Genomic DNA, 20,801 nt, shown 5'->3' on the forward strand with positions numbered 1-20,801 from the left:
CCCTCTGTTAAGTGTGTTTGATCACAATTAAACTTCTAATGCTTGCATATGGCAACTGTCATTTGAGCCTCAAAATCACCATATAATATAGAAGGAACTGATTTCTCCAAGAACACAGTAATTACCAGATCACACAGTGCTTTTTCCAACAATCAAGCTATGTATGAGAGAGAAGAGAGTGTTAAAAAAAAAGAGAGAAGTGATGTTAAGATTCTTTCCTAAGTCTTTCCTATGTGTCACCTGCTCTGGGCAAAACTAAAGATAATGGTTGTCATCTCTGAATTACATTTTCTGCAAGCACAGCACTAGCTTTGTATATTGTCTTAACAGTCTAAAGTAAATTCTATTTTATAAAATCTCCAATATTCAGATAGAACATAATTTGTTAATGATAACTGGGGACAATTCTCTTATTTGATTTGCTCAATAAAAACTCAGATGCATCACCTTCCCAGAGCCATCCTTTCTGAATCACAGTACAGGTGATTTTCCTCATTGTTCTCTGATCCTAAACAAGCAGCAGCCCAGTAACGTCAGTTATTTTAGATTTTTCAAGATGATGCAAGCAAATTTTTCATGAATGCTGCAGTTTTTTTTTTGTTTGTTTGTGTTTTTGTAGCTTTTCCAAATGTGAATGCCTCTCAAGTCTTTACAGTCGAGTCATGATGGAAAAGGAAAAGGGTCAAGGAACACTGACCGACTAACTAGTTAGGCAACATGATCAGCCAATCCATCTTTGTTGACCATTTTCCGACTCTGCAAAGGTTCCAAAAAATAATTTAAATGATCTCTAAGCTTCCTTTTAACACTCTGCATTGTGAAGCATCAAGAAAAACTCTGGCGACATGTAGGACACGTGACCAATGTGGCAACACCCTGGGTCACTCAAGAGTGGCCTGAACTAGCTTTCAGCAGAGAAGAGGGAAGTGAGGTGAGGCTGATGAGGAAGGGAGGCGGTCACTCTTCGAACAACTCCTTCAGGGCCAGTCAGGAATTCACCGGGTGCAGGTGGGTGGGGCGTGTGTGTGTTGGGGGGGTGGCTGCGTTGACGACAGAAGGCTACTTCCGGCTGTGGTGCGTATGACGTCAGGGACCGGCCGAGCCTCCTAGGAACGGAGGAGGGAGGGCTCGCGAGAGTTCAGGGAGGCCGCCCCGAGATTCCGGCGCGGCGGCGGCGGGTCCCACCTCCCGGGGGCGGGGCGAGGGCGGAGCGGGCAGAGGGAGCAGACGGTCGCCGGGCCGGCTGCGGTCCGTGCGGAGGCTGAGCCGGCCGCGGGCGCGACCGGAGGCAGGTGAGTGCGCTGATGCGGCGCTCCTTCGCGGAGGAGGCTAGGGGTCCGGCTCGCTGCTCCGTCCCCAACTCTGAGAGCCGGATCAGAAGATCTTATGTGTCTTAGGGTGTCCAGGGAAAGCCGGGCTGATTTCGAGGCTGGAAATATCTCCGGTGAAGCTCCGGTGACGGCCTTGGCCCTCTTGTTTCTTGGGGGTGATACTGGCCCCGGGTGTCCGGAGAGGTGGCCTGGGGCCCGAGGAGGAATCTTTGTCCTCCTTGGCTCCTCTGGCCTCTCCCCTCCGCGGCCCCCGAGCCCCGGGCTCCCTGTCCCTGCCTGGGCTTCATAAACAATAACAAATGTCGCGGACCTTCCCCTGTATCCCCTGCTCTCCCGTCCCGTGCCCTCCAGCCGATGCCAGCGAGGGGAAGGATTCTGGGCATGGCTCTTAGATTGTGGGGGCTGTTTGTGTACCATTCCTAAAAACTGATGCGTCAGATTGCTAAACATTTCTCAAATAGACACAGTAAAAGCCGCCCAGCTCCCAGAAGCCAAGGAGTGTTTAAAGCCGGTCTCTCAAAATCGGACCCTACCGCTGGAATCCTAGACCCTTCTTTCACCATCATTTTCTCCCACTCCCACTCCCTTTTTTTTCATCTTTACTACGGGAGGACGAACGAGTGGTTGTTTGGTATGGGTAAAAATAGGGAAGGTTGTGTCCGATGGAGGAAGGAAACATTTCACCCTTAAAAGTTGCCAGGTAGAGAGCAAAAGAACTAACTTTATTTTCAAAATCAGTGGCCTCCCGTTTACTGATACTACTTCTGTTTTATGGGACCGCTTTTCGGATTGTGAATTTGGAGGAAAGACATAAAAAGAAATGGGGAGGGGGGGCGGGGAGAGCTGGTGGTGCAGGGAGTAGGGACTGGTCCAGAAAGTATGATGCTGGTGTTCCTCACTTGATAAAATGCAGAGCCAACGCTCCTGTCTATTTCACGCAACTTGCGATAAGTTTTGATAGAAGCCAATTGCTTGGAAAAGGTGGCCTGAGTATTAGCTTTAATACTACTAAAATCTGAGGAAACAGCTTTAAGTGTTTCACTTATGCCTCCTAGCTGTAAGCCGGGAGTGAGACTTGGTTTTTCGGGGGCTGTGAGTGGGGGACGGGGTTGGGCCTTATACTTGTCAAGTCTCCTTACTTTAAGGCAGGGTTTATTGTTTAAGCCCAGTTTTGCTTACTGAGGGAAGGTTTTTGAAAGTTCTTTGTCTAGGTCGTAAATGTATATAAGATAATGGAAGCCTCTTTGTGTTTGGTTTTTCTTTGTATGCCTCAGGATATATAAAACAATTAAGTTTATTATACTGTCTATCCAGTGGCTGAGAGGTGGTGTATGTGAATTGACCGTTCTTGTGACTATGTGAGGGGAGAGAAATTCGTCCAAAATAGGATGTTAAATTATGATGACATTTGTTCATTGCATAGAGACATCAAAGTACCTTTCTGTAAAAGATTCTGATCTCAAGAGGAAGTACAACGTTTAAAAAAAGTTTTTTTTTAATTTGGTTTGATATGGCTTAGCGTTTGTGGTGTTCTCCTTGTTAAGATGGCTAATGACATTCCCCATTTACTTGGGATATGTTTAGAATGAGAAACAAGTTGGGTGTTGTCTTTGTAATCCTTTGAAAGCCCCTGCCACTGGGGAATGAAAAAAAAAAAATTAGAATTAGAAAAACCACATTAAATGAGTGCAATTCTTCTTTAGTCTTTTGTTTTTGAGTTTCTTTTTAAATAAATCATAGAGTGGAGACCAGAAATATTTGTGCAAATGAGGTGTGCTCGGCAGTTTTCATGCTGAAAAAATTAATTTCTAAAGGTAACACACTATAAAAACAAAGGAAGAATCGTAGTTTGTAGAAAGGGATAATAAAGCAACAGCCTGAATTCAGCCATTTGTTCTCAGAAAAGTTCTGTCCTCTCACAGTTAGGGCTGCAGCATCATGTTAGCAAAGTTGGATAACACTTTATATAGTGTTTTCCCAGTGATCTGGGATAAGCTGGAGGTTCTTTTGCATGTGTGTGGCACTTTTTTGAGAGACGGAAAAGGGCACAAATCAAAGCCAGAAAGTTTTGCATCTCAATGTAATGTGAAAATGATTTTATTTTACATAAACAGTGGAGGGTGAATCAGGCAAGCATATTGTCATCTAGCAACCCCAAGATTACATTAAAATTAGCAGATGGGTAAGTTATGATTAGGTTGACTTGACATATGTGGAAATTATGCTACTGTATTTTTATATTAAACACACCATAGACTTTTTGAATGAAATAATAAGAGAGCTTTTAAAGCATAAGAAATCTTAAAAATTAATTTAAAAAGATAACCTTGGTCAGTAGTTAAAAGATATTAAGTGAATCCTTCTTCCCCACACCCCAAATTTTTGTTTAAGTCTTAAGAGAGTGTTTACCTAGATATGTCCGGTACTGATGTGTGCTGATTACAGAAAGCTCCTTTCTCCAGGTGAGTGTTTTCTGATTGATTGACACAGTAGTATTGTTCAGAACTTTTGGAGAGAGGGAACTGAAGGGCGACCATGAGTAGCTTTTGCTGCTCTGTGCACTCAGATGAACTGTGGTCTTTTGTCTTCAACCTGATGGGAAGAAGATATTCCCAAATAACTATAATACACAATCCATTTTGTGGGGAAGCCAAGGGGGAAGGGGTTAAATTCTACTAGACCAATTAAAGAAGGCTTTCATCAGGGAGAGGCATTTGTGTAGATGATTGAGATGATCTAGTCATATGATAATCATCATAAGCAAACATTTTATATAATGCTGCTTGCTCCTAAACCGTTACGGTGCTATCTACCTCAGTTTAATCCTTACAGCAACTGTGTGGAGTGGGTGTTTTTATTCCCATTTTGCAGACACAGTAATTGAGGTATCTAGAAAATGGTAAAGCAGGGGTTCCCGCCCAAGAATTCTGACTTGTATCCCTGTGCTTAACCAATCTCCTTGATTTTTCTCCCACTTTTGATGATGGCGGTTTGGGAAAATGTGTTCACCTGACACCTAAATTTAGGGATCCGTTTTCTGGAAAGAGCTCCAAAATGGTGAAAACCCAGGTAAATAGGTTATTTTTGGCATGTTAGATACTAACTCCGTTTTTAGAAATTGCTCTTGGTGAACATTAAGTGTAATCCTTGAGTGGGGTTTTGATAAATTTGATTCATTACTTAGTAGCAGTACCCACAGTTTACAAGGGAGAAGTTGTAACTATGTTAATTCCTTTGCCTAGTGGAATGTTTGAATCATTGTATATTTTGGCTTGTAATTTTTTAAAACCACTTGGCACTAGGTATTTTTTGGATTGAATTGGGAAGTTGGAATTTAGTTAATTATTGAACGTCAGTCTCAGCAGCCCTTTTTATTTTTTATTTTCACAGCAGCTAAATTTATAATCAGTGAATTTGAATAGTGTTGAGCACTTGAATCAGTGTTTTGAATAGTGTTGTACATGTATAAAATGAGAGAAGTTCAGTCACTGATACTTTTATGTTAGGGCAACTTTGAAAGCTCTTTGGGGTTGTGAAGTAAAAGGTACTCTAGAATTGCACTGGGCCCAGTACAAGCCTACTTGGTAAATGCTGCTTTGTTGAATGAATGGTCCAACAGGTTTTATTTATGAAGTTTCAGGAGTGGCTTGCACTTGTTGGTTAGGTATTGAAGTCACTTTAAATTGGATTTAAAGATAAGGGGAAAAAAATTATGGTTAGACCATGCTAACCATATGGATACTTAGCTGTCCTTTCCTCCCAGCAAGATGCAGACCTTTGTCAGAGCCCTTATCAGCTGTTCTTGTAGTGTTAAGTAGAACTCTAGGGGCACAGTTTTTATTAATGAATATAAGTATCCTTTCCTTGTGTGAGTGTGGTAGATTGTAGAAGACCTTGACAAGCTTAAAACCTAATGGGAAAAAATGGGGGGAAAAATTGGCAGAACAAAATCCAGGATTTAGAGCCCAATGTATTTATATTATTACAGTAAGACACAAATTGCAAAACAGATTTTAAAAAGTTTTTTTTCCACATAGCCTGAATTAGTAGTGATGGTATATTATTTCCATTTACCACCCACTGTTTGACAAAATTTTGGGGATCTTTCAGCCCATAATTTCAGGGAGATGCTTTTAAGTCCACTGTGCTTTGTTATAAAAAAGAAAAAAAGAAAAATTACACATTCCTTCAAGTACAGGTTTTATTTTGAAAAGGTTATTCTCAGTAAGGAGGAGTGTGAGTTGGGTAAACTCAAAGGGAAACCAGACATACCCTCACCTCCTTGCTGATAGTAATTTTGGAGGCATCTTTTCCCATCATGGGCTAGTTTTGTCTCCAGTGAAAATCCACTGAGAGCCGTAACCTCCCTAAAACCTTAGCAGTTACAGGTCAGATAGTGAGTTGACCATTCATGTTGATGTTGTGTAAATTCAGAAAGGCCTCGAACTTTGGCAATTTTTCTGTGGCTTATGACAATAGTACTTGTACTGTGTTCAGCTTTTAAATTCTTAAACAAGCTCTTTGCCTTCCCCTGAATTAACCCTAGACAGGTTGACAACCCAAGTGGGTGTTGATTCTCTGGCCACCCATATGGAACGTTTCCTGTTTTCCTGGTCTTTTTGCTGATTCTTATTGGTTCTATAGGGCTTCCCAGGTTGCTCAGTGGTTAAGAACCTGCCTGCAATGCAGGAGACCTGGGTTTGATTGCTGGGTTGGGAAGATCCCCTGGAGAAGGGAATGGCTACCCATTCCAGTATTCTTGCCTGAAGAATTCCATGGACAGAAGAGGAGTCTGATGGGCTACAGTCCATGGGGTTGCAAACAGTCAGATACAACTGAGTGGCTAACACTTTCACTTACTTTCACAGCAAATCTCTGGTTGGTGATATGAGTCTTAACATCCATGGGTGCAGACTTTTCACACGTTAGAGTGTTTAAGTTGCTAAGCCCATATGCGAAGCCTGTGTGCATTGTTTTTCACCTCTTACAATTATTTGCTATCTCATCATCTGCTTCAGGAGGGGATTCTATTCCTCTTCTTCCTAATTTTGGGACACTTTTACTGTTTTTGCAATTATCGAATATGGTGGCATTAATAATGATTTCCCAGATGACCCTACTGGTAAAGAGCCTACTTGCCAATGCAGGAGATGCAAGAGATGCGAGTTTGATCCCTGGGTTGGGAAGATTCCCTGGAGGAGGAAATGGCAACCCACTTCAGTATTCCTGCCTGGAAGAATCCCACAGAGAAGGCTCGTGGGCTACCATCCATGGGGTTGCATAGAGTCAGACACGCCTGAGCACAAACACATACGCACGTGCGTGCGTGCGCACGTGCACACACACACACACACACACACAGCATCTCAAAATCAACCACAGATACAGCCACTTCCCCAGAATAAAAAACAAGATGGCAGAAACTGAAATGATTCTACATGATGCTAATATCATCTATTTTGGGTCAGCAGAGTTGTGGTGGCTTTGCTATGGAGCCTCACTTTCATTCTATCTATGAATATTTGGAAAATTGAAAGTTACATATCACTAAACACTTTTTTTTGTCCTGTCTCCTTCTATACAGTCGTTGCTCTTCAGCTTTTATGACTTGGAGATTTTGGCTACGCTTCTCTAGATTCTTCAGCAGTCCTGGAGGCACAGTAAGTAATTTGTGTATTTAATATGAAAAATGCTTTGTGGTAATCCATGTTTCCCAAATGTTGTCACCCAGCAGTGGACTACAGACTTAGCCCTCTGTATTTCATCTTCCCTGTTGACACGTTCTTGGCTCCTTTTTCTTCCTGAATGTTACCAATCAGGGTACAGATCTGGTAATAATTTTACCAACAACAGTAATCATTTGCTTAATACTTACTATGTACCAGATATAGTACTGAGTACTTTATATAAATATTATCTCATTTAAGCCCCACAGCAACTGTGTCAGCCTTTATCTCTGGTTACAAACAAGGAAACTGGAGCCTAGCGGGGTGAAGGGACCAGGACCACAGGAGTAGATGAGTAGATAGTTAAGGGTCAGGGTTAGGAGCTGATCTCTGAGATCCAGGGTTGCTTTCTCTTATATTGCTTTATTTTATTACAAAAAACTTTTCCTGTGCTATTTAATATACCTCCTCCTTCTAGTCTCACCTGAATTTTGTTTCTTTCCTCTCCTCCTTCCTTTTTTTAGAAGTTATTTGCATTTTTTATATAGAACATAAATTCCTTTGGGAAAAGTATACAAAAAATAACTTCAGCTCTGCTCAGATTTCCTATAAAGGGGGACCTGCTCTTGGCGAGAGCTAACTATAAGAAGAATACTAGTAACACCTTATGTTTGTATTGTGCTTTAGAGTCTTATAAAGCATTTTTAGACATTTTCTTGGTTAATCCTCAAAGCAAACTTAAATTTGTGTCTTTAAATTAAAAGCTGCCAAAGGTAGTTTGCTAAGGCTTCTGCAAAGTTAGTTGATGAGACAGTTTTGGGCCTCAGTGATTTTAATGCTGAAATAAACAATGTGATCAAATGTTCTGATTTCACGTCAGTTGGGAGCAGATGTATATCATTGTAGCATGGCATTTTCCTAAAGGATCTTACAGTTTTGAACTTTTTTGGTTAAAATTGATAAATTGGAATTTTAGTTCTGCATTTTGAATCATAAACTGTTTTAAGTCCTCAATTCTTGCATTTCAGGTGAGTGATAGTTAAGTTTCTGTCTGCCTCATCCTGCACACAGCTGTTAGATTTAACTAGATTAATTATGATGAAGAAAAGGGTGGAGGGAGGATAGATATTGTTTCAAAAGTGAAGGGCTTGGTGAGGAGTCTTCCAGTAACTTTGTCGTAGGAAACTGATTATAAGCTTTAAAGGATGGACAAGCTGCAGGTATTCACCTCTGGAAAGTGTATTTGAGTGATCAGAGAGTTTATTGAATGATTAATTTTTGAAATACTATCTTGTACCTGTATCTTGCTTTATTAAATTTAGTATTTGCCCAGTTGTAGACATTTTTACTTAGCTGAGCACTTGTCCATTGACTTGCCCCCATTACGGAAACACCATTACATGTTTGCTCTTCATAATGATTCTGTATGTGTCAGCAGGGGCTGACTTTTGAGACTGGGGAGTTGCCTTTTGTTGTGTTTTTACAGTAGTGATCCATTGGATTTGGGCACGTCTTTCAAATCTGGTTGAGGATGTTCTCCTTATGTCTACTATTACTTTGCCAAACAGAATAGACTTTCTATTTTGGTGACTAGAGTGGAAAAATTTAAGTCCTGAATTGTGTGTATTATTTGACCCACTGATATTCTTAATACTGGCAAATCCTCAAGGAATCTCAGACTCATAATATTTTCATGAGCTTAATCATCACAGTTCAACATTTATCAACTATTTTCTGGACGCTGTATTAGATACCGTGGCAAAATAGAGACAAGTGAAAGGGATTACCCTTCTATTGAGGAAGGTTCAATCCAGTAAGACATAATGTATGAGTACAAATAAGTGTAAATCAAGCAGAAAGTGATAAGCAAGTAACAGGGTACTGGGAAACAGAAGGAGAAAAGATTGCTTCTGGCTGGAGAGATTAGGATGGCTTCCAATATAAAGTGAAATAGAAACTGACCATTTATGAGTGAAAGACATGTCAGGGGAGGGATTAGCATGAGTTTGAAATATCTCCATAAGACCTGATGGATTTTGTGTTAATTATTTACTTCTTTCTCTGCCCTGTTGGATTTGAGCCCATTCAGCTTAGAGAACAGGTGTTTTTCAGCTTTTCATTCTCTGCATCATCAACTGTGCAACCTGGTACATTTAATTAAAGTTCTACTTTAGTGAGATTACAGAGGCAGTAGTGTATATGGGCCAGATTCAAGGGAAGACGGACTGGAAATGGGGAGACCAAGGAAGAGGCTGGTTTAAATGATCTAAGAGATTGCACTCATGCTCAGTCGTGTCTGACTCTTTCATGACCCCATAGACTGTAGCCCACCCACCAGGCTCCTCTGTCCATGGCATTTTCAGGCAAGAATACCGGAGTGAGTTGCTGTTTCCTTCTCCAAAAGGATTGATAGTGAAACTCTAAACCTGGTGGGATTGGAAAGGAGAGACCTGCATGGGTGAGTGTTGGCCCTTCATGTTGAGACGTAGGGAGTTCTTTGCCTCTGTGATTACACGTGAGGTCTGTGTCCTGTTCCAGGAGATGCAGTGATGGAAAGACAAGTTGTGCCCTCAGAAAGCAGGCAGGCAGCTGTGAGCTACCTCGAGGTTTAGAGATAATCGCAATAGCATGTAGCTGCTGTAATGAAGTAGCACGCAGGAAGAAAGGAAAAGGAGCACCTGTTTGGGAGAATCAAAGGTTTCCAGGGAGGTGGTGGTGTTGGAGCTTAGACTTGAAGGTTGAGAGTAGGAGTTTTTCTGGCCAACAAGCAAGAGGAAGATATAATAGCATAGAATGTGAGAGACTGTTTTGGGATTACTTTAGTGTTAGGACAAGAGGCTAGGAAAGATAAATGAACTTGTCCTGGTAAAATAACTTTTTATTTGCTGTGTTTTTCCATATTTAGTTTATTTAGCTTCAGCACTCTGAACTTTTGTAAGGAAATGTTTCTATTGCTTCTTATAGCCTCATGGAAGTACCTCTGCTGTGTTTCCCAAGTCGGCTGCCAGGGATAAATTGTCTCTTGCTTCCATTTTGTGAAATTAAACAGAGAAGGTAATGGTACCATTAGCCAGGGAGGAAAAGATCCTAAAATCCTTTCCTTTGATGAATGCCTGCAGCATGTAGGCTTGTTGTATGAGAGTGCAGCATCAGAGCACAGCTTCAGGAGGACCTGACTTGAGAGGAACATAATTATTTACCTTTCCCATAAAGTTTTATGGTGCCCCTAAAACTTTCCCAGAATTGTAATATCTAGTGCTGAAGTCCTTTTAGTCTGGATCTAGCCTTGATTTTTTTTTCTTTTTGTCTTCTCTACTCTAATGCTTATTGTATTGTAATTACTTAGCAGGACTCTAAACTTCAAATGGTGTCAACTGTTATCTCTAGTTTGTCCTATTTCTCTCTGTTTTGGTCATTTATAAACCTGCATCTGCAAGTCATGGTTCTGAGTCTCCACATTAGACTGCTAGAGCTAAAAAGCACTTGTGGTTTCTTTCCACCAAAGTTTACTTGCTGCAGCCATTTGTTTTCCTGTCCTGTGGATTGGGCCACTGACACAGAATATCATTAAATTGTTTTCTAAGGACAACCAAAAAGTTCATTCTAAACTCCAGTTAGATTATACCCATTGTATTTCTTGGTAGGGGGTGGGGGGTGGTGGCAGCTGTCTTAGCTTTACTGCCCTTCATGGTAATAAAAGTTTATGGGTACTGCCAGGAAGAAAGCAAAAGACAAGGGCAGGAGAAGAAAGAGAAGGCTTGCAGAGGGGCAGGAGAGGTGTTGATTGGGGGCAGGAGAAAGGTGCATATGGTTGAAAGAGGTCAAATATCTCTGACACCTGTTCTAAGTGTCTCTGGGTAGAACCAGTGTCATCTTTTAAGGTGAAATTTTAGTCCTCTCTAAAAATACCCTGGGTGTATTGTTGTGCCAAAAATGACAGTTTGTTTTAATCAAACATTTCTGGATTTAATTTTAAAAAATGTGGTTATATACCTGTGTCTCTGTGTGTCTAGAATTGAGCAGAAAGGGAAGCAAAAGCCAATACACTTTAAATATTAGTGGAAATTATAGCTACATTTCAGAAAACCTTTAAGACTTAAAACCATAGGTTAAGTCTAGCCCCAGCCAGGCACAGGGTGACAGAAAGGGAAGGGAAGAACAGGTAAGCACATATGTTTGGGTAAAACTATATCCTGATACCAATGGTATAACAGGACCCATAGAGGGGAACATAGAAGAAGAAATCAGGCAAGAGCCTGCGTTTGCCTGTCTCAGTCAGTCAGGGACTCCTTCCCTTTACGGAGACATTATCAAACAAGAAACTTTAGTTCCTCAAAGTGTTTTTTCATCCTTGGACCAACAAAGCCAAAGAATTAAAATAAGTATGAAAGAAAAGGTATGATTTTAGTTTTTCTGTAGTGATGATAAAAAGTTTTCTCAGATTGTAAGAAATACTAGATTAAATTAAAGTCTTTGAGTCATTTTCAGAGTTGAAAGATCCTATAGAGGTCAGATAGTCCAGTTCTGTGCTGTGAATTCCCCCTAATCCTTGGTAAGTGGGTGTTTAGTCTTTGCCTAAAAATTTCAATTCCTTGCAAAGAAAAGAAACTTAACAGACCATGAGATCACTGACTTTCATTCTCTTGAGTGGTTGGTGTTCTCCAGCCTTCTGTCCCCAGCCCTCTGCTTACTCCTCACACCCTGGGGTCTGGATGATCTCACAGGCTCTGATGCTTCCTTCAGACTACTCTGTGATGATGACTTTCAAACCAGACCCCTTTTCTGAGCTTGAGACTCCAGTGGTCCATCTCTTTTGTAGACATCACCACCTAGGTGTTTTCCGCGAGACTCAGTGTTATCTTCTTTCCCAGAATCTGTCAAAGGCTTCTTACCTCCTCCAGGGCACGGTATTATTCTCTTTGGTTGTCCCAGCCGTAAAGCTGGAAGTCATCCTTGACTCTCCTCTTGTTTATCACTTACATAAATTCTTAGTTGCAGCATGTGGGATCTAGTTTGCTTTCAGGGATCGAACTTGGGCCCCTGGAACTGGAAACATGGAGTCTGAGCCCCTAGACCACCAGGGAAGTCCCCATCTCGGCTCTTTCTGCAGCGTCAGTATCTTCATGTGGACTCCAAATTACTGAAATAACCGTCTTTTTCTGCTACCAGCCTTGCGCTCTTCCAATCCATTTTATGTGTGGCTGCCCAGGGGTTCTCCTCAAACATAAATCTGATTATGTAACTCCCACAGTTCAGTTTCCAATGATTCTCCATCGTCTCCACCAGATTCCTTACCATGGCCTGTGACTGGAGTCCCTTCAAGAAGTGGTGCCCTTTTGCTTTTCTAGCCTTCTCTTTCAACTGATTGTCATCACAGAGTTAGAGATAATTTTATATCACTGAAAGAATGATGAAGGAAATGGCAACCCACTCCAGTGTGCTTTCCTGGGAAATCCCGTGGACAGAGGAGCCTGGCAGGCTATAGTCCATGGGATCGCAAAGAGTCAGACACGACTTAGCAACTAAGCAACAGCAAGAGTGACGACTGAGGACAACTATCTCATATCTTCTCTGTCTCAAGCTAAGCACGTTCATTTAATTTGTTCACATATCAGGAATTTCAGACTTTTTACTTTGCTGACTACTCTCTTCCACATGTGCTATATTTTGTTAGTTTTCTCTCTTAAAATGTGTGGCTCACTTTTAGATAAAATACAGTTGTCATACAGAGAAACAGGACTTCACAGGTCTGTGGTATCTGGATATAGAATGACACAACTTAATGTATAGACTTTGCTTTTCCAGTGCCGTAAATGTGAATTTATATGTATGTGTGTGTCCAGAAATATTTGGGATTGTGGAATCTACTTATATTTAGCAAGTGACCAGGAGACTGACAGAGAAATAAGAAGTCAACTAATGAATTTATTATATCACTGTGAGTAGAACAGAAGCTTCATAATTTGGTCAGTGCACTGTCACCCCAGTAGGACAGTCTACACGGAAGTGGTTACTCTAATCAAAATAGGTCATCTTAGTGAGGAGTGTCACTGAGCCAGGAGAGCTGATGGAACCTCTTGTTACTGAGGATGCCTTGCCAGCAGTGCTCTGGACGTAGTTGGCCATCTCTGTCTCAGACAGTGTTGGGGACTACAGGCAAAACCTTGCTTGTTAAACTCCTGTGCCCACCCCCAACAGATTAATGTAACATTGTTCTCTTAACAGGCTCACCAGCTGCTGCTAGTGGTAAGGGATCCCCTGCCAGTACAAGAGACACACGACATGCAGGTTTGATCCCTGGGTTGGGAGGATCCCCTGAAGCAGGACATTGCTCCCTACTCCAGAATTCGTGCCTGGAAAATTGCTTGGGCAGAGGAGCCTGATAGGCTGCAGTCCATGGGGCCACAAAGAGTTGGACATGGCTGAGTGACTGAGCACCTTCTGTTAATACAGTCTTTCCTTTAGCCAGACAGAAACACAATTGACAGTGTTTCAGCTTTCTTAATTCACATTCTGTTATAATCCAGCTTCCCAGAAAGTACACCCTGCTCACTTTTGATTGGGTGTGAGTATTCTCAAATATTTTCAATTATACCTTTTCTTGGAATTACTTATGTTGATAGTCATTTCTAATTCTTTTGGTTCACGCTGTTATTACTCCCAGAGGGTGATTTAATTTTCAAATTGTGAGGACATTTTACTTTATCCTTTTGTACTTACTATAGCACATTGCCAACTATTGAAAACTTCTCCAGGTCTGAACCCACTGATACAGCCTAGAGTATGGCATTCATCTTGCTTGTTTCTAACCTATGTCTATTAACTCAGCCTAAGATTGAGATCTTGTAAATTTTGAGGACAGCTTTTCCATACTTTTAATTTGTGTCAAGCTTTATTCAGCAAAATCTTTAGTTGTTCCTTATGTATATAATAGTTTATCACAATTTATACTTAGCATTTGTTTTTGAATCCAAATATAATTCTTACCTTCTCTCTATTAAATTTCATTTGTTAAAGTTAACCTTCTGTAAAAACTAGTTTGGATTCTGACTCTGCTGTCCTGCTCTTGGTTATTCTGTAGGATCTATTCATCCTCACGTTTTGGTAAGAGCGTCATTAAAAGCTTTATCTGGTTCATTGTTAGTATAACTGCTGAAGCCTCATAAGTCTTGTGCAGAACTTGCCTACGAGCATTCTGAGTTTTGTTGCTTTATAAACACATCTATTACTCAGCCCATGTTTCCTCATCTTTCTCCCTTACCCCTCTAAAAAGACTTGGAGAGCGAAGCTTGTTAAATACCTTTCAAAGAGTCATATAGATTGTTTGCCTTGTAGGTTTGCCAAGAAAAGAAGTAGAGTTACTGGGCAAGACTTGTTCCTCCTGAATCCATGTGGATTTTTAGTGATCACCAATCTTTGTTCAGAAGCCATCTGCTTTATGATCTTTTCTCAAATATTCTTCAAGCTGGGTGATAAGCATAACATTATTACTGATGTTAGTGTTTCATCATATCCATGCTCTTTTGTAATGTTCATGTTAGTATTTTGTAATGTTCATGCTCTTTCCTCATTTTGGAGGATTGGGAGGCCTGTATTCTGTCTTTTAGCAGAGCTCCCAGGTCTCCATAATCCATCAAAGAGTACTTGTCCTCAGCACAGTTCACAGGCAGATTCCTGGTGTGTGACCTTGTCTGCTGGCTGAGTCAGAAGACCTGCAGGGCACTGGGGGCAGCCCTTTTGTGGCCTCCCCTGTCCTGGGCTTTGGTTCCCTCACCCCGCAGACTCCACTTCCGGCCGTCATCCTGAGGAGGAGACCAAGGAACGAGGCCGAGCTCAAGTGGGGATGCGCACTGGACAGAGAGTTCTCTTTAAAGTGGGGCCGGACCTACCTCTCAAGGAGGCTGTAAAATAGAAACATGGAAACTGGAAGGTGGTATTCAAGTGCAAAAATTTTAAAAAGCAATGTAAAAGTAGAGGTGGTTCTTTTTTCCCTGTCATGTGGTAACTACACTGTTCACTTTAACCAGTGTACCAGGCCTTTTGCAAATTTTCTCTTCTGGACATAAATTCAAAAGCCCCTTTGGTAGCCCTTGATGGTTTTCTTAAGCTCAGCTCACTGTGGGCTTTTTGCTTCCTGATGTCACCCTGAGCTGCTTTTCCAGGTGTCCATGTTATGCGTTCTGCCTTTTATCTGTGTCTTTTAAAACCTCAGTTCATTGGAGAGCTCTATGTGCAGAGAGCCTTTTCAGGCTCTTCTTTTCTCTGTTGCACATTATAACCAGAATTCCATTTTTTTTTTTAATACCAAATCATTTAAGTTGTACTTTTTTCTATGTGACTAGAACGAACCGGGGCTTACTGTTTGGTTATATCTCTTTCCACATGTCTTTCTCACTTATCTTCTTTTTTTAGTTCTCTCATTTTGTCTCAGCCTTCTTTCCTAGATTGTTTTAGTGATATAGCTTTAAGAATTATTTACTCTGAAACCCAGAAGTCTAAACCTGTTATTTTATCAAGTCCTGTATGGATATGAAACATCTTCCTAGTTATTCTTTTAAATTCACTTTCAGTTTATAATTTACTTTCAGTCATGTCTGACTCTTTGTGACCTCCTGGACTGTAGTCCGCCACACTCCCTGTCCGCGGGAATTCTCCTGGCCAGAAGACTGAAGTGGGTTGCCATGCCCTCCTCCAGAGGATCTTCCCAACCCAGATGCCGAACCCAGGTCTGCCGCATTGCAGGCAGATTCTTTACTGTCTAAGCCACTGTTGCTGCTGCTGCTGCTGCTAAGTCGCTTCAGTCGTGTCCGACTCTGTGTGACCTCATAGACGGCAGCCCACCAGGCTCCCCCCGTCCCTGGGATCCTCCAGGCAAGAACACTGGAGTGGGTTGCCATTTCCTTCTCCAATGCATGAAAGTGAAAAGTGAAAGTGAAGTCGCTCAGTCCTGTCCGACTCTTTGAGACCCCATGGACTGCAGCCTACCAGGCTCCTCCGTCCATGGGATTTTCCAGGCAAGAGTACTGGAGTGGGGTGCCATTGCCTTCTCCGTTCTGAGCCACTAGGGAAGCCCCAATTTACTTTCAACCAAGTTTGAAATGTTCACTGTCTCCAGGGCAGTAATCATGTTTTCTACTTTCTTTGTATTTTCCTCGTGCCTACATGCTCAGTCGTGTCTGACTCTGCGACCCTATCAACTGTAGCCCACCAGGCTCCTCTGTCCGTGGGATTCTCCTGACAGGAAAACTGGAGTGGGTTGCCGTGCTCCCCTCCAGGTGATCTTCCCGACCCAGGGATCGAACTCCCATCTCCTGCAGTTCCTGCATTGCAGGCAGATTCTTTACTGCTGAGCTACTGGGGAAGTCCCATTACCTGGCCCACAGTGGATGATCAGTAAATCTTTGTGGGATTAATTAACCAAGGATAGTTTAGCTAGAATTCTGTTCTTGAGAACTTCCTAAAACATATGATGCACCTTCCCTTTTAGACTCTCAAGCAGGGTTCATTTTTCTTTCCTCTGAAGTTTTTGTAATTTCTGTTCCCTAAGCATGTCCCACTTTCCTGTCCCCAGCAATTGTAGCCAACTTGAGAGTTACTCTCAGGTTTTCCAATTAACCATTGCTCTTCAGCCAGCTGATTTCTTCCCAGTAGTTGTATTCATATCCAGAATGTTTCTTTCCCTGTGTGAGAGATGGAGACTAAGCAAGGCATTATCAGCTAAAACCTTGAGTTTTAGCTGGAGGATAGCTCTAGCAAATATCCCAAATGTTGAAGTCCCCATTACAGCTTGGTTTCTTTCTGTGTCAGCTTCAGCGTCTAAAATAATCCAGACCAGCAGTTCTTTATGTTTCTAAGTCCTGTCCTTTCAAATCTCAGTGATGCTTAGGTGGTATTATCACCTATTTTTACCTCATTTTTATAATGCCAATTTTCTTTCTTTATTTAATCCCATATTCTGGACATGGGTTTGCAGGGATCTAAAGCTACATTGTTGCTAACACCCTTCCCATTTCTTCTTCTGCAATAAATAATTTGCTGGACCATTCTCACTATTGTCATTTTTTAAAAGAGAGCATGACCAGCTGCTTTCATTGTTTCAGTAATATCTGAACTTTTTCTATCTCTTTTCCCACTTTAAGCTTAAAGTCCATTTGATCAGTAAGTCAAAAATTACATAGTAACTTCTGAGAATATGTTCAGAGGAAACAAAAACACTAGCTGGAAAAGATATCTGCACCTCCATGTTCATAGCAGCATTATTTACACTAGCCAAGATATGGAAATGACCTAAGTGTCCATCAGTGAGTGAATAGATGAAGGACTTATGCACACACACACATACACACATACACACTTGAGACAGGTTCAGAAAAGTAAAACATAAATGAGGTTGGAAAAATCAAGAAAAGCTTTGTAGAAGTGGGGAAATCCGTTAGGCTTTCAAAATAAAAGTACAGATGAAAGGAAGGACCATTTTTATGTTTAGATTTTCCAGAGCTTGGTGGTAAGATTGATTATGGCATGTCTGTTGGTTGATGAATGGTGAGACAGGCAAATAATGGAAAATAAAGTTAAGTATGGGTGGAGCCAAATTATGGGGTTTAATAAAAGCTAGGCAAAAAAATTGAGATTGGAGTGGAAAAAAGGAGACAGCTTCAAAGTTTTCGAGCCTCCAAATGACATCATCCAAATTCTGTATACAGAGCCATGATTTAGAGAAGGGTGAGGATGGCGTCGAGAAGACCCACTTGAACGCTGGTACCATCACATAGGGCTTCCCAGGTGGTGCTAGTGGCAAAGAACCTACTTGCCTGTACAGGAGACATAAGAGACACGTGTTCGATCTCTGGATTGGGAAGATCCTCTGAAGGAAGGCACAGCAACCCACTCTAGTATTCTTGCCTGGAGAATTCCTTGGACAGAGGAGCCCCCTACAGTCTATGGGGTCGGAAAGAGTCGGACATGACTGAAGCGACCAGCACGCAGGCATGCACCATCATGTTACTGACAGTGCAGTCAGGGCCTGGACTATCCAGTGGCAGAAGGATGGGTGAGGAGTAAGATGCGATGGGAGAGAGATTTCAACAGATTTTATTAATGAACCTGAAATGGGAAAGGGAGAGGTGAATGAAGGCTGCTTTCCAAGATTCTGATTGGGAGAAAGGTTAGTGCCATGGCTAGAAATGGGGTTGTTAGCAAACTGGCTGAGGGGTAAGAGTTACGCATTTACTTTCTGACGTAATTAAATGTAAGTATTTTGTAAGCTGTTTAAGTTGAAACAACAGCAAGAAGGAAGATGAAAAGATAAGAAGATGTGTTACTCATCCTTGTGGAGTATGGCTTACAGGAGTAGGGAAGGGTAATTTCTCTCGCTGAAAGTTCAAAGACAGAGCCAAGAACTGGCATTCATGGATGGCTTTCTTAAAGATAAATCTGAAGAGATTCTGGTATTTATGTTGATTGAAATTACTTTGAAAGTAATCCCTGCCCTTGGTGATAAAAGACATGAAGTGATATTTCAAGAAATTAGAAAGCTTGAAAAGGTATCAAGTTTTCAATTACCTTTGAAAAGGTATCAAAGGAAAAATAGATAATTATTGGTGACTTTCTGGTCTTTTTCTTATGCATCTAGAAGGATAGGAAATGTATACATATATATAAGTATACATTTGATAATATATGTACATGTGATCATATACTACATACACTTTCATAGCTTGCTTTTTTCATTTAATGTTGCACCGTAATTATTTTTCCATGTTGTGAATTACCACTTAAAAGTACTGTTCTTTAAAAGCTATATTTTTCCCCATCATTTAGATTTATAATTATTTAATCAACAGCTTTATTGTTGAACACTTAGATTGCTTTGAAATTTTTTTACTCTTGTTAATAATACTATAGTAAAGTTTGGTGAAAAATATATTCTTCAGCTGTTAAATAAATAGGAGCCCTCTGAAAGCAAAGACCTCTGTATCCCTAGGACTTGGAAGAATGCCTAGACATAGGAATTGCTTAATTAAAGAAAAAAAAACAGGTATTGCTAGGATGTAGGAAGACCATCAAATCCTCAGTTCCTCTTACTTCCTTAATTCTGATTCCATGCGTACTTTGGAATCTTCTCATTGTGATTTGGCCGTCAGTAGGAATCTGGTTGTTATGAAATGACTGGCTGTGTATGTCCACACAACAGGTGTTCTTCCTTCTGTCACTGTCATGTTTGTCGTTCTTCATCAGTTTTGAGGGGGTACACAGCACAGCGTGTGGGATCTTAGTTCCCTGATCAGAGATTGTGCCCCCTGCTCTGGATATGTTTTCTTTTGAAGAGCATTATCACCTTATTTTCCTATGGTAATAAACGCACATTTTGAAGAACTGGCTGACCCAGTTCACAGATTTGTTTTACTTAGGGAAAACTTTAGTAGAAAACTAAAAACTTTCTCATTGTATTAGGGGAAGCCTAGTGTAAAAACCTTTTAGCTAAGAGGTATGATTTGAAACATATTTTTGTACTGGAGGCTTCTATTGAACTCTACCTAAACCAAATAAGACCTGCTAAAAGCTGTAGAAATAGATTTATTTTTTATATTCCATCCAGACCTTTTCTGTTGCACCTTCTGCTTATGTTATGTTTTGCCCCCAAGGGAATCACATAAAGCTGTCACCATGTTCATGCAACACTTGAAATGACTGTTCCATTAGTTACTAAAGGGTTGTATTTGGTTTTGAGTTTTGATCCCAGCTGCCTAGGGTTTGGCTTGGACAGATCAGCTACTGAAAACCTAGGAATCTGAATACCTTTCACCAGAGTGTTGTCTGCTCTCACCTGGCTTGGAGAAAATATTCTCTCTGGTATGACCCCTGTGTCAGAAAATGTTTCCCAATTTGTGTTATAGGAAATATGAATCCTAAAAGATCACTATGTAATTCACCATGTTAAAAGATTCTAGAGTCAAGTTAGGGAAATTCTGTTTCTTCCTTAGGAGATTTATGTGTTTAACCCATTAATCCTCAAATTTATTTCATTCCCGGTACCCGTTTTCACTTAGATATCTAAGAGAAAAATGTTTTATAGAACACACTTGAACAAATGATGCTTTGAGTCATTACTGTGTTGTTTTCTGCTTGTGAATCAGTTTGGTTCCATTTTAAAGTTTTAGGATTTTTGTTTCTGCTGCAGATTTTAAAGTTTTCTTTATTTTAAAATTGTTACTTTTCTAGTCTGCAATGTATACATTGTTTCAATGATGGATTCATTATGTAGACTTGCCTAGGACTGGTATAAAAGGAATACATGTTAAATTGTTTTTTAAATATTTTGAAGTGTGTTACATGTTAGAATATAAAATGTATCTGTACAAAATAAGGAAAAGTAATGAAACCGACCACAAAATGTCTTCCAGGTAGTCTAAGAACTAAAACTTTACCAGTATCCCAGAAGCTTCCTGAATGCCCTTTCTCCTCCTCCTCTGAGCTGTCTTTAATTTTATGGTAAACAGGAGTCAGACATGATTTAGCCACTGAACAGCTAGCACTTCCTGGCTTTTACTTACAGTTTCATCACCTTGGAATAGATCCCATTGAGTCAGTATTATTTTTTAGGCTTGCTTGTTTTTTTGAACTTTGTATAAATGGAAACATACAGTGCATAATCTTCTCTTACTCACTTCCTTTTTTTTCCACTTTATGTTTCTGAGATTTACCCAGGTGGTGGTACCTTGTTCATTTTCACTGTGGTGTAGTTTTCAGTTAGATGAATGTACTGGAATTTTTTTTTATTCCACTTCTATTGATGGTCTTATAT

The 20,801-nt window shown here is 40.8% G+C and overlaps 1 protein-coding gene across 4 annotated transcripts in view; it reads left to right on the plus strand.

The window, feature by feature from the left end:
* The first annotated feature begins 1,185 nt into the window (after positions 1 to 1,185).
* Positions 1,186 to 20,801, plus strand: part of STK38L (serine/threonine kinase 38 like) — an 80,053-nt gene continuing 60,437 nt past the window's right edge. For 2 of the 4 annotated variants that reach the window (XM_070453832.1, XM_070453831.1), the window contains exons 1-2: positions 1,186 to 1,292; positions 6,916 to 6,991. Coding sequence is in view for 1 of the 4 variants with exons in the window: in XM_070453830.1 (XP_070309931.1) it covers positions 9,452 to 9,455 (4 nt within the window). In the remaining 3 variants the exon portion in view is untranslated. Of the gene's footprint in view, positions 1,293 to 6,915; positions 6,992 to 9,360; positions 9,456 to 13,222; positions 13,244 to 20,801 lie in introns of those variants that run through there. The other 2 variants (XM_070453833.1, XM_070453830.1) reach the window with 2 other exon arrangements.

Source organism: Odocoileus virginianus, chromosome 23, assembly GCF_023699985.2.
Source record: "Odocoileus virginianus isolate 20LAN1187 ecotype Illinois chromosome 23, Ovbor_1.2, whole genome shotgun sequence".
In the NCBI taxonomy this organism is placed as follows: domain Eukaryota; kingdom Metazoa; phylum Chordata; class Mammalia; order Artiodactyla; family Cervidae; genus Odocoileus; species Odocoileus virginianus.